The 19,647-nt window shown below is 40.3% G+C and overlaps 2 protein-coding genes across 31 annotated transcripts in view; both read right to left on the bottom strand.

Annotated features, from left to right (window-relative positions):
* The window catches only part of ZMIZ1 (zinc finger MIZ-type containing 1), a 341,851-nt gene that overhangs the window by 61,552 nt on the left and 260,652 nt on the right, over positions 1-19,647 (bottom strand). The gene's annotated exons all lie outside the window — the stretch shown is intronic.
* LOC147651930 (uncharacterized) lies at positions 1,688-4,856 on the bottom strand. The gene is made up of 2 exons (XM_086899645.1): positions 2,904-4,856; positions 1,688-2,819 (listed from the first exon to the last, which is right to left on the bottom strand). Exons 1-2 carry the CDS (start codon positions 2,953-2,955, stop codon positions 1,822-1,824), a joined length of 1,050 nt encoding a protein of 349 aa, XP_086755771.1. The 5' UTR covers positions 2,956-4,856; the 3' UTR covers positions 1,688-1,821.

Below are 19,647 nucleotides of genomic sequence, written 5' to 3'. Positions count from 1 at the left end.
CAGCTTGCAGCCATTTTTAATTTAACTGGTTTCTGCTCAAACAATACAGGGCAGACAGACATGTGCATGCATTGCAGTTTCAAGGCAGCAGTGCTTCCCATCTCACTGCCCAGTTGATGAGGTAGTTTTCTAACAGAGTCATTACTTCTCTTTTTTCCCCTCTGTGTCTCACCAATCCCACAAACCTTGTCATCATCTTCCTTTACTAGCAACCTGCTCTGCTCCTCTAGTACCAATCACCTTTTCTTGAGAACTGCCTAATTAATTAACATTCAATTAATATACCAAAGTCAAATACCAAATAATTGTTCCCAGGCTGCACTGGGAACTTGGTAACTAATCTGATCAAGAGGAGGGCTTCTGTATCCTTAAAGTTCCATTTCTTCTAGCTGTGTCTTCTGGGCTAATGGATTTTTCCCACCTGAAACATGGTTGTATTACAGGAGCAGACTTTGTGAGCCACAGATGCTCTTGTTAAGGCATTCTGATATCCCTAAAGAATCCACATACAATTTGTTTATTTTATTTATTATCAATAAAGCAAAATTAGCAAATCATCTATGCTCTGTTACAATTAGGAAAACTTAGGCTGGTGTAAAATAAGAAACATCTAAACAACCCTACCCCGATCTTCAGATTATTTTAGTTGTAGGTTCACGATAAAAGTGTTCAGCAGCAGTGCTGCCTTGAGGTAGCCCCATCTTCTGCTGTCTGTGCCCATGCTCTGTTGTAGCCTGCACACTCCCAGCTGTGCTGAAGCATTTCTTTGTGTGACCACCCTGTGAACCCGACCAGCTTTTTTTTCGCTCTTCCTTAAATTAAAAAAAAAAAAAAAAAAAAAAAAAATAAAAATCTTCTTTTTCCTTTTAAAAAGATGTTTCCCCCAGACTTATATTTGGTTTTTCCCTAGCCACATGAAATCCGTGCTGTGTGCTGTGTCTGAGTGCGGCCCCAGCACCAAGGCTCGGGCGCTCTGCAGAGGCAGCAGCAGGCAGCTGCTCCCTCGCAGCAGCCTGGGTTCAATGTGCTGAGCTACAGGCACTCAGAGGGCTGCAGCAAGAGACTTTTATTTAAAAGCCTAACTATGAACATTAGTTTTAGACAGATTAGAAATTGCTGTTTCCTTGTCTTCAGGGGCATGTTTATCATTTTACATAGGTAGGAAGAGGTTATCTATGGAAGAGGGGGGAGGTATAAAAATGAGCGTGGCTAATTGCTTTTTACAAGCATCTAGGGAAGAAGCCAATGGAAATCACAGCTCAGACCGATTTTTCAATACCTTTCGTTTCCCTGCAAATAAAAAAGAATCGGGGGAGAGGGAAAGGGTAATTTGTGACTACCTCTTCTCATGAAAATTTGCAGAAGAGCAGCCTGCCTAAATTCTCACAGAGGACACACGGACGCCTTTCTCTGCACACAAGTGCTATAATTTCAGGACTGGAGTGCTGTAAGATAATGTCATCAGTGCTCCTGCCATCTATAAATAACTGCATTCGGATCCAGCCGAGTCACGTGGAAAAGCTGGCCAGCGACACATACATGTACGTGAGCGTGCCTTTGGAAACCCAAATAATTCTAATAATACTGCACGGAATAAGCTTTAGCTTTCCAAATTTAGCTCTGGTCCATGCGCTCACCGCGGCTCACAGAGGGCTGCTATTATTTCTTTTTTAAATAGCGTTCTTCCTTTGGAAGCTGCTGAGTAGGGCATTAGCGGGGTATTGTGCACAAGCGGCTCGTGTGCCGCTGCGCAGACAGCCTGCTCGGGGAGGCAGGCCGGCATCAATCGCTCCGGCAGCGCGGCGAACCCGCCCGCCCCTCTCATTGACATCTCCCCGCAGCCCTGAAAAGGCGCATGGGCCCGAGCGCAGCGGCGAGCAGCGGTGGGCGGGTGCGAGCGGCAGCCAGACAGCACAGCACGGGTGCCACACGCTGGAGGGGCTCCTGATCCTGATTCAGCACGGGTACCACACGCTGGAGAGGCTCCTGATCCAGCACAGCACGGGTGCCACACGCTGGAGAGGCTCCTGATCCAGCACAGCACGGGTGCCACACGCTGGAGAGGCTCCTGATCCAGCACAGCACGGGTGCCACACGCTGGAGAGGCTCCTGATCCAGCACAGCACGGGTACCACACGCTGGAGAGGCTCCTGATCCAGCACAGCACGGGTACCACATGCTGGAGAGGCTCCTGATCCAGCACAGCACGGGTGGCACACACTGGAGAGGCTCCTGATCCAGCACAGCACGGGTACCACACGCTGGAGAGGCTCCTGATCCAGCACAGCACGGGTACCACATGCTGGAGAGGCTCCTGATCCAGCACAGCACGGGTACCACATGCTGGAGAGGCTCCTGATCCTGATCCAGCACGGGTGGCACACGCTGGAGAGGCTCCTGATCCAGCACAGCAGGGTGGCACACGCTGGAGAGGCTCCTGATCCAGCACAGCACGGGTGCCACACGCTGGAGAGGCTCCTGATCCTGATCCAGCACGGGTGGCACACGCTGGAGAGGCTCCTGATCCAGCACAGCACGGGTACCACACGCCGGAGAGGCTCCTGATCCAGCACGGGTGGCACACGCTGGAGAAGCTCCTGATCCAGCACAGCACGGGTACCGCATGCTGGAGAGGCTCCTGATCCAGCACAGCACGGGTACCACACACTGGAGAGGCTCCTGATCCAGCACAGCGCGGGTACCACACGCTGGAGAGGCTCCTGATCCAGCACAGCACGGGTACCGCATGCTGGAGAGGCTCCTGATCCTGATCCAGCACGGATGGCACATGATGGAGAGGCTCCTGATCCAGCACAGCACTGATGGCACATGATGGAGAGGCTCCTGATCCTGATCCAGCACGGATGGCACACGCTGGAGAGGCTCCTGATCCAGCACAGCACGGATGGCACACACTGGAGAGGCTCCTGATCCAGCACAGCACGGATGGCACATGATGGAGAGGCTCCTGATCCAGCACAACACGGGTGGCACACACACACTAGAGCCACTCCTGATGCTCCAGCTCAATCCTGCCCTGCATCCCGGGAGCGGAGCGGGCCGGGCCGGCAGAAGAAGTAACACACCGCTAATCACACACGGAACCAGATTTTAGCACCGATTTTCTACAGCAAATCTGTCAGAGCATTGCAAAGGGATGATTTTAAAAATAAAACAAACAAGCAAAAAGTTTTGGATGTTTAAACAGCTCCACGGCAGCAGTAACAAACACAAATAGGAAACCATTGCACATGAGTTGTATGCAGCTCCTCGGGGCATTTTCTAGGAAAATGACTGGAACACAACCTGACATAACCAACAGAGCCTGCAGTATAAGCAAGGCTGTAATACCCACAAGACATTATCGGGGTAAGATTTTCATCTTTGGAGGCTAAAACTGAGGAGAGCATGTACTGAAGAGGAGAAGATAAAGACAGAGAGAGGGCAGCAAGGGACACTGAGTATTTCCCAAGACTTCAAGCGCTGTTAATTCTGCAGAGCATTTCCCTAGGACAGAGATTCTGTTTTGCTGCCTGTAGAAGAGCAGCAGTTTATAAAAAAAGCACTGAGCAAACATCCTATCTAAATAGCAACCATGTCTATTTCATGTTCCCAGAACATCTAGAAAGAAGAATCACAACCAGAATGGACATCAAAACATCAAATATTACTGTAAAACACACAGTAAGATGCTATCCAAGCAAATGGTAAATAAAATTCTACCTTCTTGGTCAGAATCATTTTGGATTAGCTCCCACTCCTACTGAAGTTGGTTGAAGATATCATAAATAAGTTTAGTGCTCTGAAGCTCATTCTCTTACATTATATTTACACAACCCCTACCAATACGATCTTTTCTTCTTCAATACACCATTTCAAGTGTATGACACAAAATGTAACTTCTTCATACATTACGAAGTATTTCCCTTTTAGTCTAGCAGACAGTATCTTTAATTTTACTGATGTAAACAAAGAAATGTGGGAAAGTGGCTAGAACAGAGGATAAAGCCCAAGAGACATTAGAGCAAAAGATAATACGTTAAAGATAAGGTTTCTGAAGGGTTACAGATATGTTATTGTATACAGACCATGCCTGGCTACTTAATGTCTGGGGACTATACAAACGGCCTTTCACAAACACATCAGGACTGGCTCCTTCCATGAGGAACTTGAAAGAAATGCAATAAAATTTCAAAGCCAAGATGTCATGGGCAAAAATTTCTCAGGGAAATGAACACATCAATGTTTTCTGAAAGTAGCTGGTTGAATGAAAGAACAAATTTGCAGTCAAGTATTACAAACTTTTCTCTAAGGGGAATAGACTGGTAATTTTGAAAACATAAGGAAGAGATGAGAAGAGCCCTCAAGAGTAACAGAAACTCAGGGAACAAGGACGAAGGGAGCAAGGACCAGACCTGAGGGTGAAGGTAATTAGATGGGCTCCAAGAAGGTGGAATTTTATCATGTATCTCCACCTCCCCCCTCTCACTGCATACTTTTCATCCTGTATTTTACTGAGAGAACAAGTTTCTACTACTTTTTCTTCCTGATTTGAGGTTTTCCATGTAAGAAAAAGCCAAATCATCTAAATTTGGCCTAATTCAAATAATATTTTTATGCAATATCCATCTAATCTTGCCTATTGCAATATAAAACAATCTGCATTAGCAATCTGCAGTTTGATGCTATGAAAACTAGAAATTCCAGCACTTTAAAATATCACATACTGTTGAGAACATCTCATTTGCTCTCTCTTGGATTTCTCATGGATTGTTAAGATCAGTTCAGGATACCAGCTCCAGTTTTACTGGCTGTCAAAAAGAAGAGAAAAAAAAAAAAAAAAAAGAAAAAAAAAATGAAAAAGGCATTGCAGCTTGACTGTGGTGTTGGCCAAAACAAAATGGTAAAAACCCCTATTTTTTAACTTCCTACACAACATAGTTGTTCTCTCTCTGTCTTCTGAGTCATATCTCTTCATGTTACTAAGAAAGCGCCACAGAGCCAGTATCGCTAGGGAAGAACAAGATGTATTTTCAACAAGACTGTTAGCTGATTCCAATTGCTGCAAAACCTTTATTTTCAGAGATTCTAAAAGAAACAGAAGAAACACTCTGAATTTTAGCTTCCAGCTACTGTAATTCATGAACTAGGAATATTTGGTATTGAAACATAACAGCAGACATTGTCTGTCTGTCTAGGAAGGTAACTTTTGAAAGATGGCACTTTCCACCTTTAGAAGTACTTACAGTCATTAGGCCAGAAGTATTGCTGATATTTCCAGAATGTCCACAAAAATCCTATGTGTCAAAACTTATACAAAACATTTTAAAGGTAACAATAATACTAATACTAACAATAATAATAATAAAAAGAGAACAGGACTGAATATTTTCAAATTGTAAAATGCTTCCATTTTGGAGAAGCAGGATTCACCTCTAAATATACACACACATATTAGTAACTATCTGTAGCAATTATTATATGGCAGTATCCTACATCAGATGTTTCTCTAACACAGAGTTGAGCACTGCCAAGTGATCAAGACCATGAAGTCTAAAAGATATACATGTAAACAAAGCACTTCTCTTATCTGCAAGTCCCTGATAAACACTAGCTAATCCTCACCTAATCCTGTGAACAGAACATCATCCTAGCTTCACAAAGGGGGAATCTAAGGCAGTGAACTAATCCTTTGGGGAAAATACTCAGAACACCAGGGAGACTAGTTACTGGTGAGGGACACTGACTGGTAGGGCTGTGTGAAAATTTCTGTCCCTTCTGACAAATTTCTGCTGCTGAGACTACCCCCACTCCCTGAGGAACCTCTCAGGGCAAATGTTGACAAAAGGACCAGGAAGAAGAGAATGAGTTTGGACATCAACATAGAAACAGGATTTTCACATCTATACACCAGGGTGTCTTGAATGGAGAGAGGAACTTCTCTGGAGGAGGATAATGCCAGTCAATAAGGACATACATTCCCTGTCATTCACAGCATCCTGAAGAGGAGAGGATCAATGCACTTAACATCAGATGAGGGATTAAAGGCTCTTTTCCTAGCCTGGATGCAGACCACTAGACCATGCTAATCTGACAGGAGGAGTTCCTGCAAAGCAGCTGAAAAAAAGCACAGATTCATGTAGCAGAAAATAAAACAGGGATTCTAAAAACTCACTGCAAATTCTTGCCCAAGCAAACGCACCACTGAACGCTGCAGAACAAATAACAACATAGTGGCAAAGGTTAAACATCTTCCTTTTTAAGTGGCCTTCCATGCACATGCATGTTCTGGGAAAGCATTTGACTCTGCAGCCTGTTTGACACCCAGAGCAATGACCATAGACAACTCCAGCACCAGTCCAACAACCCGAGCCAGATCATTAAATAGAGAAAAGAGGGTTCAAAGCTGAAACCTACCATCAAGCAATCAAAGCTTTAAAGTGAAATAGTCTAGTTCACTGCAGTATTTATAAAAGGTAGTATCTCAAAGCTTTCATGGAGTACAGACTAAGCCCCTGCTATTACAGACTGGAATAAACTAGTAGAGATGGTACATTTAAGAAAGCCTTGTAAAGCAAAAATGTATTTCATCCTGGAAAAATCTAAGAATCAAAAAGGATAGCAGAACACAACATGGGTAAGCCCAAATGAACAGCTTTGTAAGATAAAAGGGATGTATTAAAAAAGGCGGAAAGACTTCATAAGAGAAGACTGGAAGAATGTTACATGACTTACAGCAAACATTACTATAGGTATCATGATGAAACAAATAACAACTTTCTATCAGACAGGTTCCTGACTAACAAGTTTCTGCAGATAGACACCGATTAAAAAACAACCAGAAAAATCTACAATCTGGACCCCTGTGGACTAAGGTGAGGGAGAATGAGCAGGGAGAAGTACAGGCACTGCACTAATGAGCAGTAACAAAAGAGCAATTAACAAGGACAGTTGTAGTCTCTTGTAACTGATACTGCAGTGCTCCAGACATTCTATGACTGGAAGTCATAAGGTCTTTACTAAAGACCTCTTTTAGTAAAGATGAAACCGACGGTCTCTTGTGTTCACGGCATATTTTCATCTGTCCAAGGCAACAGAAAATGTATTTCCAATATGCTTACTTCATCAGATGCACTTTACAGGGGTCAGGGAAGTCCCTTCCAGTGTTTGGACAGGCAACATCAGCTCAGAAATTTTAAATAATAATCTTACACACTTGTAGAACTGAAAGCACAGCAGTCTCAATCCTAACATACATGCAGAAAAGTTATAATTAATTTCCAATTCTAACCAAACCTTTAAAAAGCAGGAAACATTCCTTTTTTAGACACGAGCTCCCATCAGTGTCTCACTGAACAGGAGTCTTTTGACATCTTTATCCAATCTGATGATACACTGTTTTGTTGTTTTGTTTTTTTTTCAATTCTTTGGAAAGTTGCATTTAATCCAGACAAAAATTGGCTACCTAATTATCACAACTATTACTAAGAGAAGAACGAGTGGCATAAATATACCTTAGATAAATGTAACTAAAGTGCAAAAAAAGCAGCATTAAGTAGTAAAGTGAAAAAACTAGTAATAATCTGCTTCACTCTTTGGAGCAGAGACAGTCTCTTCAAAGATGTTTGCAGAGTGCTTAGCACAACAGGCACTCTGATTTAGATATGAGCACAAACTCATAGTACTAACTAATAACAGCAAAAACTTTAACCTCAATAAAACAGTTCTTCTGTATTTGGCATTAAAGTAATGGTGGAAAGAACGAGGATCATACAAGAAACTGCCCCATGAAATATTAAGAGTCATAGTACCTATATCTGGCAAAATCATTTAGCATTCTAAATTATTATCAAAACCATCAAAAAGGTTATGTTATCATGTGCTGGTTCATGACTTGCACCATGGGGACTTGTCGGTTTTGCATTTACCTTGTTCAATTTAAAACTCCATATTAAGGAATGTTTTGGTTATTAATAGTAAAGTACACTCAGAGCAAGTCATAAGAAACTACTGACAATGGCTGCAAGAAGATTAACTGCTTGTTACCTTGCTTAAAACAGGGTAAACACAAGTAAATAAGCCAAAGGCTTAACAAAAAACAATGTGCAAGAAACAAAAGAGTAAATAGAAGAATGGATGGACACAGTACATGAGGGCATGGATCCCACACAGTAAAACCCCTGAGAAGAATGGAGACAAGAAGCAGAAGGTCACTGCTTAACTTGTGTTTGGAAAGAGTACACAAGACAGACCAGATCTGCAGAGCAGCTCAGGGAAGAACAGCAGAAAAAGGAAGGAAAATGGGGAAAAAAGTTTGTGTGGGCAGTGGGAAGTGAAACAGCCTCATGAGCTCTCCCATTATTCCCCTGTACACCTGCCATGTCCCAGTTTAAGAACAACTTGTCTACCAAGGACCAAAAAAAAAATGAGCTCCCAACAGGCCCAACAGGCACTGGAGGATGCTCAATTCCCAGACTTGCTAACACCTGCAGCAGGCTGCAGGCTGAAGAAAGCTGTGGGTCAACTCAAGAGTGAAAGTTCAGAACTCCTAAGTCTTTATTTTAATTAGCCCATGGTATTTTTACACGCACAGAAACTATCTACGGTGATTTCTTTAAACAAAGAGTGATTACATTGGGTTTTTTGATGATTTATAATCAACCCAAATTTTCAGTTCCAAACAAATTCAAGCCTAACTTGTGATGTCTAAACTTGAGAAAATTTATGCATAAAAACACTCAAACACTTTGGATATTTGACTAAAAGTGATGATATGAGCCTCGCTCCTCCTTACCCTTAAGCAGTCACTGTAGTTCAGAAAGCAGATGGACCCCATTTAGATTTAATTGACACTTCAGTAACTTCAATCAAACCAGAACATGGGTGTGTACCTGAGCTAACCCTGACTGCCTGTGTAACCACAGGAGCCAGAGCCTCAAGCAGGATGTGAGGGGGTGCATCCCTCTGTGTGCACACCTCTAACCAGGTAGCTCAAGGAGTAGACAGGGAAGTGATGCAATAAATGGCACCACAAATATTTAATCTTTAGAGAAAAAACTGAGATGATGTTTCATGTTATTCAAGAGAATTCCAACATCTCTATTGCTCATGATATGATTTCAGCTTGCTCCTACTAGAAAGACAAAGTATGAATAATAATAATAATAAAAAAAATCATGTAACCAAACATTTAAGCTGTTTATTACTCCACTATTTGTAAATTAGTATTCCTTTTTGAACATATACTAAAATAAGTTGCAGTCAATTTAAATTAGATCACTTCAACAGTGAACATATTCAAAATGATCCACTTCAGCAATCTCTCAGCTTCCATATTTTTTCAGGTGGGAAATATCACATACTTTTGATAGCAGAACGTGCAAACGTCCTGACAGGAAGCACAGGACCAGGGATGTAATAGAGTAAATGCTGTGATTTCTCTGATAGATACAGTATGCATCTGAAATCTAAAGCTCTGTGACTAGACACTGGTAACATGATGGATTTCTGTGTTCCATGTGACTCGTACCAGCTGCCAAAGAGGTCTGGCCTCACTGGTGCTGCCTGGCTTTTGCCTGCTCAGCTGGTAAGCCGAGCCGGCGCCTGAACATGCTGCTTAGCAGTCAAAGCTGGGAGCAGTTCAAACATGGGCAGGCATGAGGAGATCTTCTGAGATTTTTCTCTTCTAAAGCCAAGCAGGTCCCTTGTGAGTACTTACAAACCACAGTTATTCAGCTGCGTATCAGCTTAGCCAACACTGGGTAGATTTTCTTTTTTTTTTAAATGACAAAAGAATCCTGATGATTTTGCTACTCAAAGGCTACCATCTTGCCAACTGGGAAACACTCGAGAAGGAAAAGATCAATAGTTTTTATTTTTCATAAATGATGTCCAAGCCTGCTCTCTGAAGTACATATGTAGTTTTAAATACACACACACATACATATTCCTTCTTTCCTTCCTTCCTTCCTCTTTTTTCCCCCTTCAGTTTTAGATGCCTACTTTGTTCAATTTCAGACTGAATTGTTAAAATTGTTAGAACCCAACAAAAGGTTAAGTCCCAAAACCAGTCTCATGATTATTATGATGAGCCCTAACAATCCTGCCTTTATTAGAAATATACCTAAAATTCAGCTCCAATGTACTATCCATGTAGGACTAATTAAAGAATGCTCTGACAAGCACTTTAATTCCACAAAGACTGAGTGGTAAAATTATCTTTCTAACTGCTGAAGTAAGTTTGGTACTACAATACTGGTTAGAGCATACAGCATAAAGAAGATTTTCTTTTTTACTTTTGCTGGTGCTACCACCAAAGAGATAGTTCTTAAACCAAAGAGATAATCCTTAAACTAAGTGCAAGAGGAATCTGTTAATTTTAATTTTTTTTTAAAGTTACCTCAACTTGTTGAACTGCAATTTTTCACTTTTAACTAGATACTATAGTTTTTCATGAGACATCTTTTCATTTTCACAGCTCTGAAGACTGGACTTTGCAATGCAGATATCTTGAGAAATGATCAGGAAAGCTTTTAACAAACACTTGTTTTAATAGCCATTGAAACACCCTGCAGTTAAAAACAGAATACATCAGAAGTTTTTTATAATGGCAAATAATTTTTGTCATCTCATTAGATTCTACTGCACATGTGTTTTTAAAGTAAAAAAAAAAAAAGACAAATTCTCTCAAAACCTGCAATAAAATTGGACTATTCTCACATGAAAGGCAGGTAGGCTAAACCACAAAGATACCAACTCATACCTGGAATAAATAGTAAGATGAAACACAACTGAAGCCAATCAAGGTAGTACCCCCTAAACTAGACCTCCACTAGCTTCAGAAATTGAAGTATGTGTGTGTATTACGTGTATTTATATTTATGCTCTTAATTAAGGAAAAAACAGTAATTTTATGGCATTATTTATGAGGTCCAGCAAAAGGTAAATAATAATAATAGTCTGAAATCTGAATTTGATTCAGCTTCTTACTTCCTCTGCAAGCATGAGGCAGTTCTCAGTAAAAAGATGAGATGCCAGAGAAGATTTCTCCTAAAACAGAGACACTCTGCTAGAGAGGCTCAATAGAGCTTTGCTGCCCAGGAAGATGATCTGCAGTACTAGTAAGATCATCATACACAAGGCTAATTGGACATTGGATGTTTGACACAAACCCTCAGATTACTTTCAAGCAGTCTATCATTATATTTTTAAAATAATAAAAATAAATAGAATAAGGACACAAAGTGTGCTTTGGAGAAAAGCCAGTTGTTGTAAAAGTTGCTTTGTCTGTGAGTCCAAAAATACAGCTTCACTCACTCAAAAGAGAAACTATTCATGGACAGAAAGAACAATAATTTGTAGGTCTTTGCAGGGTTCCCCCCTCTACACCCCAAGACTCCCTTTTCCTCAAAACAGCATGAGCCAGACAGAGCTTTTTGCCCCCCTACCAGTCTTGAATATTTTAGGTCTTGTGTGAGTGAATCGTAAAGAACTGTGACACAAAGTTCGGTCTAACCAACTGCCAAACAGGAAAGCACTCCTTACTCGTTTAAAAGCATCCTTTGTGCAAATGACTACAGCAGAGCATGATGAATCAAAAAAAGAAAAAAGAAGATAAAAAAATAATAAAGTTTCACACAGGCAACATGACCAGAGTCCATCTATCCAGCCCAGTGCAACCAGCAGGCAGACAATACCGTCTCCTTTAGCTGCTTTCTCAAACTGACCTTCTTGATTGTGAAGTCCCAGTACCATATTTATAAAACCAGGGGCAGACAGCTGACTTGCACTAGAATGTCAGCAAAACCACCGCTTTCATTTCGCCTGCAAGGCTTTTATTGCTGACATGAAATTTGAGTCTTATGAACACGATATTTGAAAAGCTTGATCAAGAAGAGGTTGACCAATTAATATCTGTTAATATCAGCACTTACAGCACCAGACCAGAGCTCCATGAGTTTTATTTACCACTGTCCTGGTTTAGGGCAAATTTAAGAGAAAACCTCCAAATGGGGTCCCTCCAGAAAGCAAATTCAAACGACCCCTTCCCCAGCTGGTTCAGGAAAAATATTTCCTTGGAGAAAAGTGGAAAAAACCTGTTTATTTAACAGAAATTGAATAATATTAAAAATAAAACCTCTTGCTGTTTGGTGAGATGGCAAATCCAGAAAAAAAGTCCTTTTCATGTGGTGTAGCTCGGCTCGCTCAGTCTCTTCCGGTGCTGGAAAGTGCCGAGGCCCAGGCCCTGGTGGGCCACAGGCCTGAGCTCCTGGTGTTTGTCTGGGTTTTCAGTCCAGAGCAGGTTTGAACAGATCCAAGGAAAAGGGAAAAAACCAGTCTGGGGAACTCCTCTACCTCAGCTAGCTAAAAACTAACAGCGAAGGAGAGCTCTGTCTTGCTGTGTGTCCATGCTAAGCAGCGTGCAGAGCAGTGAGGGCTTTTTCTGAACACAGACTGCACCTTCTTCTTCTCCCCACTTTGCTCTTGGAACCAGTCTTAAAGACGCAGAACTTAATGTGTAACAAAAACAGAACAGATGATTTGGGATGCAAGCATCCATCACCCCAGGACAAACCTGGACCTGACAATCTAAGGGGCTGTGAGTTAACTGCACTTTGCACTGGCAACAGAAAGAAGAAGTATTGTCCTTCCTCATAGCGCAGAGCTTAGCCCATTGATTCCTTGGACAGTGAAATTTCTGAGGTGCACACAGTTGCATTTTAAAGGGTTTCAGACCAGCTCACTGAAAATACTGAACTGACCATACGACAGGCAAGCCAGCACAGATCTTTGAGGGTGTCAATGAAGACAGGCCTGAAGTGAAGCTTGTTCATGTAACTCAGCTGCCCTTTGGACAAAGGCCCTGGCACAAACTCCCCGGAGGCCTGGTGGCCATGGGATCTGCAGCTGGCACCCCCTTGAACTGCTTGACAGCAACACCAACACAACCTGCAGTCCTGAACGTGGCAAACAATTAACAGGAGATGGGGGATTGAAATCACATTGAAAATGAAAGGTGTTTAATACATTCATCCAGTCTCTGGAAAGAATTTAAAAGTAACATGACAGAGTTGCAGATGGCACATTTCTGGGTTAAAAGAAAAAGACAATATTGGGGAAAAAAAAGGGTTTAAGACAAGTGGATGCCACACTACATTTTGCTTTGAGGAAAATGACCATTTGTACAAGGTTAAAATGAGTGGGCTTTAAATCTTTACAACCTTTCAGGATAAGGCAGAGCATTGTAAAAATTACACAAAATCATCAATTTATGATAATGAATAGAAACGTAGGACATAAGAAGGAAACAACAATAGTACTTTAATTTCTGCTACTTAAGTCAAAGGCTCTTTGTTCAATGAAATAATAGTATGCTTTTGGTTTCTGTCTTAAAAAGCTAAGCAAACAATTAAAAGATTCAGAGATCAGCAAACACAACTGAAGAAACACAAAGACATCTGATTGAGTAAATGGCAAAAAAACCTGCATTATTGATTAACACCAAGCATCACAGAAAAGTTACACTTGACAGAAAGGTTTCAAAATTATGTTACTAGTATTCAGAAAAGAATACATGTTTTTTTACTACTGTTAGTTTTTTCCTTCGCACAGTCAAGTGCATTGAAATCCCTATTAGAAAGTATTTATGAAAATAAGAACAGAGTGGAACTCAAAGTAAAATTAAGCATTTATATGTACACACACTCACTGACATTGGAAAATATAAATGACATAAATGGACATTAAACATTAGCTCTTGTTCTTAGAAGTATAGCAAGTTTCATACATTTGTCACATGTGACATCTAATATCAAAAGTGCAAGAAAAAAACAGTAACTTTTTGAAATGTAGGTTACTAACTTCAAAAAAGACCTAGCAATTATTCTTACCTAATGATCCTATTCAATGTTTACCTCTTCAATGAAAGTAACACACATAAAGTTCATGTATTAGTTAAAAAGGAAATAGACTTAGCTAAAAAAAAAAAAAAAAGTGACAAACTGGAAAATCAGGATTAGCAAACTGAAGGCCAGAAAATAAGAACTGAATCATACAAGCCTGATGCCTATACAAAGCACTGGAGCAGTGCATTTTAAATCAATCTGTTTGTTCTAGGCAATATGTATAGTGGGACAACTATTTGTTTTCTTTTCTCCAATATTTAGTCACCATAAAAACCCTCTATATGAAAACAGCTTGTGCTTTACAGTTCTAATGAAGCTCATAAAATATTAATAGAATGTGAAGAAGGAAACATGATGATGCATAAAGATCATATGGCCAAAAGACAAGAAGTATGTGCAGGTCCCATTGGTAATATGCTTATCTTATGTTTGCATCTAAGGTGGCATTTGAAACCTGAAGGCTGGGTTATAGAATGCTATATCAGGAGTTTTTAGCTACCATGTCTAAAATGCCCATGGAATTGCAGAGGTTCAATTCAGGTTTCTATATTCTAGGGAATGGGAGAAACAAGTACAAGAAAATGAACTCCCATGGTGAAATCCTGAATGTGCTCAGAAAAATGGCTAAACTGACATCAATTGCTGCAAGGATAGGATTTCATCTGTTAAAAATTCTGTTTACTTTCCTAGGGCCATGGGTGTTGACCTTGCCCTCTCCATCACAAAACAACAACCCTTTGGTTCCTGGGGAGAGCCAAAGTTGCAGACCTGTGCCGGGCTTTCAGCCCCACTCTGCGCCCCAGCCCCACGTGCAAACACTTCCATGGTGGGCATTAGAACTCGACCACTCAACCACTGCAGCTCAGCAAGGAGGATATACCAGTGCAGAGCTTCTTACAGTGCTTTACCCTGGAAAAGCGAGGGGGTTATAAAGGAGAGAATCCTGCAGTAAATTTGCTATAGAGTCTTCTCAGCTCACCTGGGATTTCTCTATATTCTCCCAGCAAACTTTACATAGGGTTACTCCTTCAAAATCATGTTGAATTGGGCCAGTAGAACTATTTTCTGTATTTCTAGTAACAAATGCTAAGGTTCCTAAGGTTTGCTTATGCTAATTTGTGTTCTGATGTCTTATTTATGATACACTATTTCCTCCTGATACCTTAAGAACTGTAAACACATAAGCAGCAGCAATAAATCAGATTAAAAACAGTATTGGAGAGTGCAGTTCAGAACTGTGTTTGATTCATAAATCCTTAGCTTATGCTATCAATGTGGGAATCAAACTCTGATAAGCAACTCTAAAAAGGCTTTTTTAAGGTTCCTCATTTATCCTCTTTAATCTTAAGACTGCCTGTTCTAAAACACATTATGAGAATAAGAAACTATTGTGAACTAATGTTCATTACCACCAAAGGTTGGGGAAGAAAGAAACTAGGTGCACGTAGCAAATAATGAGAATCACATTCATGTTTAAGAGCTGTGTTTGTTCATAACTAGATGTGGTAGATTGCTGACAAGGAAAAGGAAGATGATCAGACATAATAGTAGGCATTGTTTTCAAAGATGTTCTCCTCTATAAAAAACAAAAACCTTCTAGATTTCACAATTCAGGATAAAATGAAAACAAAAAACTCCTCCCTGACAGGGGAAACTACATCTCTCCACTGCATACACTCCTAGTATCTTTTTGAATGAAGTATGTGCAACTCAACAATATATGTTATAAATTATCTGTCTACATGATTACATTTCCAGCTGCCATTTCTCTGTAATTTAATGCTAATTCCTTCATGTATATATTCAATGCTTTTAATACTATTGTTTTCTAAGGCATTTCAAGAAAGTATTTACCTCAATGAGTCTGTACTGATGAAATTAAATAAACAAAAGAAAAACAGTTGCATGAGCCTCTCTGCTGTCGACACTGACTAGGCTGTCTACAAAACTAATCTGCAACATCCCTCAAGCATATTAGTAAGCAATAGGCAAGTTACTAAGCTCTAAAAGGATGTAATTACAAACACTAATGAGTCATAAGAAGACAGATAGAAACTAAAATCATAAGTTGATTAAAGATAGCCTTCCATTGACAGGAACAGTGAAAGCAACTGTAAGGCACGTACCAATCTAGTTCCACCATAAACTGGTTAAGACTACTGGTGTCAAGATCAATCATTTGAGTCTTGTTCCAAACCATTCTTCTGCTTATGCCCTTTTGCTATTCACATCTGTCCTATTTTGCTATTCACATCTAGCTATTATATACCTGTTTACTTAAAGAAAAAGAACATATGGCACTAGAGACACTGAGACAGCAAATGAAGACTAATGGGTACAGCTGTCACACAGGAAAGTCAGGCAGGTACATTTGCCCATCTGCCTTTGCACACACAGCAACCAGAACATCGGCCAGCCCCTGCCCTGAGTGGGAGAGAAATCTTGAAAACCTGCTTTCAAAATTGAGACAAAATGTTGGTATCTCTTTGTGCATCAATTCTTCATAGGCTGTGTTAGCTGAACTTTTCAAAGTAAATCATAAACACTCTTGGCAAGTATAAGCTCGTAAAGCAAACACTCTTGGCAAGTGTAAGCTTGAAAAGCAAAAAGCACATCTGAACTTCAGTATTGCTACTAGACACTTTATTTTCCCCTCACTTTTACCTACTATCTTCTCTAACTTAAGGAGTTCCTCCTCAGCCTGACTAACATCAGATTCAGGTGTGTAGCCTGCCACTGTTGGTATAATGTTATGTTATTCCTGTGCTCATGGACTTCAGCTATCCTGCTTATATTTTGGATGTTATAACTTTTAGTTCAGCTGCCTTTATTCTGAAATTGGATTGTAGCAGCAGCTTTAGCTATGCAGCCCAAAAGGAGCACACATCATCTTTCTTGTTGACAGGAACAACTTTTCTGCAGAGAGAAAACACACTATCTCTGGGGGAAGAAGTACAGGGAGAGTCATGCCAGTAAAGCAGTGTGCAGGCATCAGGGTCACTATGCTGGTTACTTGCAACAGCACGTCCCAGTCCTGAGTGCATTTCACCCAAGCTGAGCTTTTTGTAGGATTGCAGCTATTGAAGTTCTGCCTGAACTTCAATTCTCCTACTTTCTCTGTTCCAATGAAAATAGAAACTTTTAGAAGTCATTAATAGAAATCAAAGAATTCAGTTTGTGATTAACAGCTCAATTCTACAATTACTGAAACCAAATCAAATTACTGAATTGTTTTTACTCTAAATTGTTATTTCAATAAACCAGCATGCAGATGAAAACATGATTCATTTTCAAAAGGAAAAACTACTTAAAGCAATATAATCAAAGTAATCTGCACTGTGGCCTCCTGCCTGCATGCACACAGCGCACAGCTACAGGTGAGAACTCTCACATTACACTTCTGAGTTCAGCACAGGCTTCCTCAGGTAGGGAAAGGACAGTGCTCTGCAAACAGGCTCCACATGGGAACCAATTTTAGCCCCACCTTGGGTAACACGTTGGTTTCACTGAACTGTAACATCAATAGTCAATTCCTTCTGGATTAACAAAATTTTTAGAGAGGCTAGACATAAAATTCCAGACAAGCAATTATCAAATGCTAGAAAGAAACAATTATCACACCTAAAATGCTAGATTATGAAGAAATGTCTCATTGTCTCATTTTATTGTTATTTGATCCAAATACTGGTCTATTAGTCAAAACCTAAAATATAAGGAAAAAACAAAAAACCAAACTCATTTCTACAGAAGCAAATCAACAAGGGAAAAAGAAGGCCAGCAGCAATACTATCTTTGAACAGATATTTCAAACACAGTAAAAGAGTATTTGGCTGGAAAAAATGGACCACATCAATTTTGGTGTGAAAGGCATAGCTGCATTTTAATTCATTTACAAAAAGCTTACAGATGTGGTTTAGACAGGAGTTGCTCAAGTTGCAAATATGCCTTGCTCTGGCAAGCCTCAATTTTTTTCCAAAGGGTAGGTCACTGCACAGAAGGACAAAAAAAAAAAAAAACCCAAGCAAGCAGCCTTGGGAATACATGAAAAACACTTTTCACTCAGATCTAGAATTGAGTATTTTTGTACTGAAACCAGGCTAAGCTGCTTCTTCAGGAAATGATCAAAGGCAGCATAGCTGAGGCTGCTGAAAGAACAAGAGGGGTTGGGATGCATTTTGGTCAACAGTTTTGGGCAACTGCAAATTCAGGGAATATGGAAGATGTTGCTATCAATAAAGTCAAACCCACTTAAATTGAGTTGATCATTTCTTCCATAGTCCTTTTAACCTGAAGCTCAAGATGAAACTTAGGATGGGATCAAGTCCTCCTGGACTGAAACCTATGAATTACGTACAGGTCTGCACTAGGCTGATCCTAAAAAACCTTTTCAAGGTGTAAAGCCATATTTATGTATTTCCATAATGCTGAGAAGACTCTCTTAAGTGAGTGAATAACATTTTGGTGTAGTTCAAGTGATTATCAGTCTTTTAAACAGCCAGCCTGTCTTTCTCCCTGCAGAATTTGTAGACTAGGCAGATTTACCATTAGTCATGGATGATCCATGACAAACAAAAATGATGCTATGGGCAAGAGGACTGTTTCAGAGATACACTGAAGTACATCCAGGAGAGACTCTTCGGAAATAAATTTGTTAGAACACACACCTTAACCAACCTTGTAAGTCACCATTTTCATGGTAACTGCACTAACAAAACCCACAATCCCAGTCTGTATGCACAGTATCAGATAGCAACAGAGCATTGTCCAGAAAGCAGCACCTAGTGAAAACATTGGAAAGTTCAAATAAGCAGTAAGAGATAGTTACTGCCAGGAGCACAGCTCTTGCCTCTTCCATTCCTTGGGACCATTTCAATAGATATTCTGCCAGCACAACACCCCTCAGAAAGTTTGATATGTGTGCCTATTGTAAATATGGTTTGTATCAGCAAAGAAAAGTGATCTTGCTAGTTTATAGCTTATACTGATTCCTTGAGCGAAACAAGCAGCATCAGCAAAACACCATTTTTATTGTAGAGCTATACCTATTCTAGCATTTTTGCCTGTATTGAGTGTTGTAAATAAGCACAGTTCTTAATGGCATTTCCATGCACACACAAGTTTTACGTGCAGATCTGGCTCCAGGTGATTTCATCCTCGCTCCACAAAACTCCTTATCATTTATACCTTCACATCTTTCTTCCAGGTTTCAGAAAAATCACTGAAATCAAGTAATAAACTGTCTCCCAAAAGGTACATGCCTTTAACATCATGTAAAATGGAAATTCAGTGGAGAGCAGATAAATTTTCAGAACTCAGTCTATAAAAAGGGCAGCATATGCAGTTCTGTGTAAAAATGTGAAGGAGTAGTGTAAGGTAGGCAGAAGTTACCAATCTGATGGCTAATTTCTAGCAAAGTTTAACTTGAGTTTATGATATTAGTAATTCCATAACTGTCAGAGAACTGTTGATATGGCAGCCTTTTCTTCCCCTGCATTTTTCCTCTTTCCCCCGCTTATTTGCAGGTGTGTTAAAACAGAACACAGGTCTATTCTACTTCTTACACAGATGGAGCTATCTTTCTGCTTTTAAGAGAGAAATCTGGTTGTGGATTATTTCACTGCTTGAGTCACTACTCATTGTACATAGATGTTAGTACTCATGCAGTATGAAACACAATCTTCAATTTTAGTGTAATTACGAAGAAAAAAAAGAGAGTTAAGGACAGACCACAAATATCTTGATC

Source organism: Cyanistes caeruleus, chromosome 8, assembly GCF_971803275.1.
Source record: "Cyanistes caeruleus chromosome 8, bCyaCae1.hap1.1, whole genome shotgun sequence".
Classification (NCBI taxonomy): domain Eukaryota; kingdom Metazoa; phylum Chordata; class Aves; order Passeriformes; family Paridae; genus Cyanistes; species Cyanistes caeruleus.
Note: the sequence above shows the minus strand (reverse complement) of the source record. Positions and strands in the feature narration are given on the sequence as shown.